This window comes from Melampsora larici-populina, assembly GCF_000204055.1.
Source record: "Melampsora larici-populina 98AG31 unplaced genomic scaffold MELLAscaffold_6, whole genome shotgun sequence".
In the NCBI taxonomy this organism is placed as follows: domain Eukaryota; kingdom Fungi; phylum Basidiomycota; class Pucciniomycetes; order Pucciniales; family Melampsoraceae; genus Melampsora; species Melampsora laricis-populina.
The window spans coordinates 256,534-262,533 of record NW_006768770.1 but is presented as its reverse complement, the minus strand read 5'-3'; the positions used below and the strand labels follow the sequence as shown (position 1 = coordinate 262,533).

General features: G+C 42.4%; 1 protein-coding gene across 1 annotated transcript; it reads left to right on the top strand.

The window, feature by feature from the left end:
- Positions 1-144: 144 nt before the first annotated feature.
- MELLADRAFT_103385 (uncharacterized protein) lies at positions 145-2,190 on the top strand (the record flags this gene model as incomplete). The annotated part of the gene is made up of 7 exons (XM_007406632.1): positions 145-237; positions 308-706; positions 777-929; positions 986-1,062; positions 1,132-1,283; positions 1,480-1,580; positions 1,855-2,190. The coding sequence occupies 7 exons, from the start codon at positions 145-147 to the stop codon at positions 2,188-2,190; spliced, it is 1,311 nt and encodes a 436-aa protein (XP_007406694.1).
- Between the last annotated feature and the right edge of the window lie 3,810 nt (positions 2,191-6,000).

The window sequence follows — 6,000 nt, the reverse complement described above, 5'->3', positions numbered from 1 at the left end:
GGACGAGATGGAATATAAATGGGAAGCGGGTTGGATGAGGTTTTCAGCAGTCTACAATACTCACGGTGCATCATATCAATACTGTTATATCCATCTGATTGATACGCCTTTCCAAATTCAACTTCTTTTGACCAACCAAACGTCATGTCCGCTACTTCGACTATCACCTCCACCACCAGAGAATCAACTGTTGTGCATCCTATTGTAGTACAATTTATCGGTCGTCTTGGCACTGAGGTGACTGATTCTGGGGGAGATTATCCTATCAGTATTTCAAATCATTGATACCTTGCCTGTGTTTGTTTAGGTCCCTAACGCACGTCGAAATGCGCTTGGTTTTGTTTCCCATGAGACTATGATTTCGACATCTGGCTTTGATCGAACCTCCCCGTACAATACCGCCATCCTCTTGACTGCGCCCAAGGGTGCCATCGATAAACTTCACCAGGGCGATGTGTACGCCATCAGTTGTAAGTTGATCAGTTCAAACAACCGCAGGCTTGATGATCTCTATTGCGGAACGACTACAATATTGAGGATTGGGAAGAATGATTCTATTGGTGTCGAGTACGAGAAAGATGTCATGAACAAGGTCTTGATGGTGGCTTTGGGGATTATAGTGAAGATGGAGACGGTTCCAAAGGGTGACGGGAAGCGTGGTGGCGAAATAGTGTTGACTTTGAAATCCGTTGATTTTGATCCAATAGTGAGTTGACTGATGGATGGATGGAACTGAGGCGTTCATTTGCTGAGTTTCTTTTCCGCTGATCGCTTAGGACCAGAGCCCAGTGTGCTGGATGACGAAGCATATCATTGAACGGTGTCATCAATCGGATAAGTTTCATTCATTTTGTAAGGAGGGAGCTGAGGTCCAGATCGCGGGGTTGATTGAAGGGTACGATGATAAAGAGTGGGCTTGGGAAACCCGGGTAAGCAATTTTGCACAGTTTGGTGGCGGCTACCGCACTAACATATGCAGTTACAGGTTTACAACATAACCCCGTGTAACAATAGCACACCCAACCCGAACGTCACAGAAAAAGGAAAGAGTGGGGATGCGTGGTGAGTCATATTGCGTTGTTTTTGTCGTCCGGGGAGGTGAGATGGTCAAATGACATTTTGCCTTTTCAGTGACTCTTCCGTCGCGAAGGTCGCATGCCAAAAGGAAGACAAGATGGCCGCAGGGATCAATACAAGCCATAAACGCAAAGCCACCAAGTCGCGCATTTTAGCCGCACGTTGGAATAAGCGGGTGAAGGTCAATGCTGCCCATCGGGCAATGCGTCGAGATCACGGAATTGATTAATAATGTATGTAGTGATCAGCCTGGGGGGCGTAGAAGGATGGGACGTCACGAGGATAATATGTTTGTTGAAATTTAGTGTTGGAGAATATGTGCAATGAGTCGTACTATTACGGCAATACCTTTTGGTTCTTTTCTTGGGTTGTTGTCATGCTGTCTCTCTTTTGGCAATGCAGACATGGTGCTTTGTGGGTTTTTGGTTGCAAGGGGGGCGGGAGTTGTAGACAGCACAAACCGGAATTGTGTGCTGTTTCTGGGGTGTAGCGCGATGTTACATGTGAGTGGGGGGTGGTATGCCCAAAAGGCGTTGTGGTACGAAAGATACCGTGAGGGCGGCGGGCCGCCCACGTTGCTCTAGTAGATTGCAAAGCATAGTCATCACTCCAACCTTTTCAATACCTAAAACCTCCTTTGACAGTCCAAGTCCAACAAGACCATCACCAACGCTCCATCACAACTCAACAAGATTTTACTATAGAAGCCAGGTTAGTCCTTCAAAAAACCATTTCCATTTCAGGCTTCAATTGTTGATTTGCTTTGAAATTGAACAGATCTACCAAAACACCATCACCAAACCGCCTGGACAAAAAGCTCACGCGTTGAAGATGAATCTCACAAGCTGTTTCCTCCTTTACTTAATCAGTATGGAACACCTAGTCAATGGAATGCATTTGGCGCATTGCGTACCGCCAGCAGACATTGGTGACACTGGTACTCCAAGTATTGCCTTGTCGTCCACAACAGCTCCAATGAGTGAGGAAAAAATCAATAATGATCGACACCTTGTGGAAAACTTTGAAGCATATCAAAGCAAATATATGCCAGCTTCAGCCCCACAGGGTTTTAAAGATGCCTTGAATCACCTCCGATTCTTTGCACCGATGTGAAGCGCCATTATTCCGCGGGTGATGTTTTCAAAGCAATCGGGATATACTTTGGTTCCGTTTTTGGTGCTCTTGGTCTTGGTTTTGCGGCATGGAAAGTAATTGACGCCGTTGGTAATCACACGGATAGAATGAGCAAGAAAAAACCATTGCATAGAGTTGCTCCAGTCTAATATCAACTACAATCACGCTGCAAACACAAAATTGTATTAAACAACTTGAAACCATGACTCCCATGAATAAGCATTGTGAAGTCATTTATGGATCAGAAGGGTGTTTGTGTACGGTGGCTCTAAGGAGGACCCCGGAAAGCTACTGTAGAGGGGCATGATGTACATGATTTTATTTTCTTATGTTTGCTGTCTATTGCTGTGTATTTCACAGCCTCTACACCACATTGAAAACTCTTCAAACTTGTGTAGTTATGGATTTCAAACTTAACAAAGCTTTGTGCTCCTGGCTAGGCATGTATGAGGCAGCAGCAAGAGATTTGGTCAAAGTTCCATGACTTCAAACTGTGGTGAAGTGTGTGTAGTGTAGGGAAATATCTTACATCATGCACTTCAATCAGGGTTCTCCTGGGTCCTCTCCAAGGTGCCATTTGAGTCAAAACCACAAACTGTGAAAATTACATCTGCAACATCCTCCAAAAGCCCTGTTGAGCGTATCCCAAGCCTGAGCCTGCTATGAGTCGTACACAGATTCACAAACACGTCAAGAGTTAGTTTGTGATAAAAAGATAAAGCTTAGAATGGATCATTGTTTATTTTGCAAACTAGACACATGTACAAATGTAGATAGAAGAAATAGAATAAGAAAGACTACTATAAAGAAGGAAACATACCTATGAGTCGTACACAGATTCACAAACACGTCAAGAGTTAGTTTGTGATAAAAAGATGAAGCTTAGAACAGATGAAGTTCTAGCTTGGTGCAGACACATAGAGAGCTTTATAGTAAAGATGAAACTGACAAATGAGAGAGTTAAGAGCGCACATATAAGAGTAAATCAAATGAGAAGAGAAACATAACCAATTCATCACGCAGGATGTACACAACTCAACAGTAACCATGAAACATAACCTAGCAACCATGCTCAATCATTTGAATAAGTCTTATAGTCCAACACCTGATGCACTGGACAACACCTTCTCCATTGTCACTTCCCATGTGTGGTCAGTGTGTATTCTGACACAGCCAACTCAATCACCACTTCCATTTCATTGTTGCTTTATATTGGCTACAAAGTGTTGCTTTGAGTTGGTAAAATTAATATTCTATTGGAATTCCAGCATACAACAATCTGTCTGTTGTGCAATTGCTGTAGAGAAGCTGAGTTGCACCAATTATTTGGAAAACCAATCATCATATCAAATAAATCAAGGATCTTAAATACAAGACAAAAACCAGAAGTAATGTCCTGATTATATATTTAGAAATCATTATTGGTATAATAATACTCATGATGATGTGTATAAAAATCACAGTCATCTGAAGGAAGGCATTTCACCACATGTAAGCTTTTATGTAGCATGTCAAAGCACACAAAAAAAACCTATTTGATAGAGGTTTTCAAGAGCCTCTGAAGCTACATGAGGGGAACAAAGGATTTGGGGAAATTCAAACACTGTAGAACTCCTACACTGTGTGGCGTAGGCTGAGCCGGAGAGAGGATGAGATTCCACCAATGAAATAAAGATGAAACTCGAGTGCGGTGAAGCTGCCCTCAACCTACAAAAATGAAGTTCAAAAAAGCTGCTAAAGCTTGAATGTTCTCGTTCTCGTTTACCGTCTTGCGAGTCAGAATCAAATTCGATAAAGCAGTTCGTATTTCAGCAGATGAGAATTGGGACTTGTCGGTTCGATATTGTGCGTCGAGAGTTGAATTGAGTACATCCATTCCATATTCACCAGTAGTAGGAGAGCAAAGTTGATAGATCATGCCTTTCACAGTATCTTCTTCCCATTTGAAGCCAACAGATTTAAGTCGTTCAAAGTCTTTATTCACTTGATTAACAAAAGTCATGAGATCCATCGTACCAGCATCAAATTTTCGTAACATGATTGATCGAAATACTACATATTGAGCTGTGCGACCACCTTGCTGAAATAAGTCCTCCAGGGTAGCCATCGCATCGTGAGCTAGATGTTTGCCGGCGATCATGTCCTTGAGTTCCTCACTGATAGTTGAGTTGATCACTCGACAAGCACATTTATTGATTGCCATTTCAATGTTGGAGTTCTCGTCAGGTCCCCCCGCAGTCCAGTAATCAGCAATGTCGGTCATATCGTATATAGCTGTGGCTGTACGTAATTTCCATCTTGCAAGGTTGCTGCCATCCAATTCAAGTTTTTCGATACCGGTGATAAATTTGTTTACGTCTTTATGATTGTCGAGGAGTGATTTTAAACGGTCCGGTGCGTGATTAGAGTCCGTCATCGTGAACGTATTTTCGATTTCGTTTTCGTCGGTCAAATCTTGAGTACGATTTTGATACAAGTTTTGATACAAGTTACGTGTGGTGATGTTGGATTTAGCGTGTTGAGCGAAGAAAGGGTCTGAAGGTGGTTGATTTAATAGGAAATTCGAAGGAGGGGGTTGGATGAAGATATTCTTAGGAGTACTTGGGTTGGATGCTGGAGTAGCTTCTCGAGTTATGGTCTGTCGTTCTTCAGGATTGATCGATTCCGATCGCGAACGAGACTGTGATCGAGTTGTAGCTCCTATCTGCGACGTGGATTGCGACTTATTAGGTGGAGTTCGAGGTATTGACATAAGTTCGGATGCCGATGGCGGTCGGTCTTACTCTATGAGCGTCAGCGAGATTTTCGAAAGAAAAAAAACGTTTTAAAAAGTAGCGCTGCTCATAACCTATAATGAATAGGACGATAGGTCCGTCAGTTCTCTCTCCAAGGAGTCGGCTTCCACACAGTTGATGATGTATTACCTATAATGAATAGGACGATAGGTCCGTCAGTTCTCTCTCCAAGGAGTCGGCTTCCACACAGTTGATGATGTGGAAGCTTCCGCCGAGGTTCGGAGACTAAATCTACTACAAGTCTCGTGCCTGGCTGAGGCGCCGTCATGCACGCACACACCTCTCTACAACAATCTTATGATACTGATTCAATTAGGGTGTTCAAACCTGTGCAAGAAATGTGCAAGACCGACGTGCAAGATCCGTGCAAGATCCGTGCAAGATTTTTTGCACTAATCTTGCACAGTAATTTTTTTGACAACCCGAGTTATTGTGTTCCAAACCGTGCAAAAACCGTGCGAGACCGACTCTTGCAAGTTTTGTGCAAGATCCGTGCAAGTTCTATTCATATCTTGCACAGAACTTGCACAAAACTTGCATGAATTGATTTTGAGGTTTGAACACCCTAAATGTTCTTTTTAATTTGATTCCCTTCTTCTGTACCTTTTCAGATTTAATTTACTCTTGGTCCGATTAATTTGAATTTTGACTTCATCCCCTGATCACCTCAAACTACTTCCTACCAACTTCTATCTCATCTCTCTTTCGATTCTGACCATTCATTTCAATTTCAACTTCAATCAGTCTAGATCACGCCCTCTATCCACCTCAATCTTCATTGTCTTAATCTCGATCTCCACCTCCCTTTTCAACTACAATCTTAATCAAGCTTCAATGCAATTTCGATCTTGAGCTCTTATCTTGATCTTGATAAGTCTTTTGTTACTTTCTCCACTCTCTTACACATTACTGACAGCTTATATTGTTTCTTTCTTAATCTAGGATTCAATTTTGAAGTTAGTATGGGTTGTTTAAGATTGATCGATATCAAATT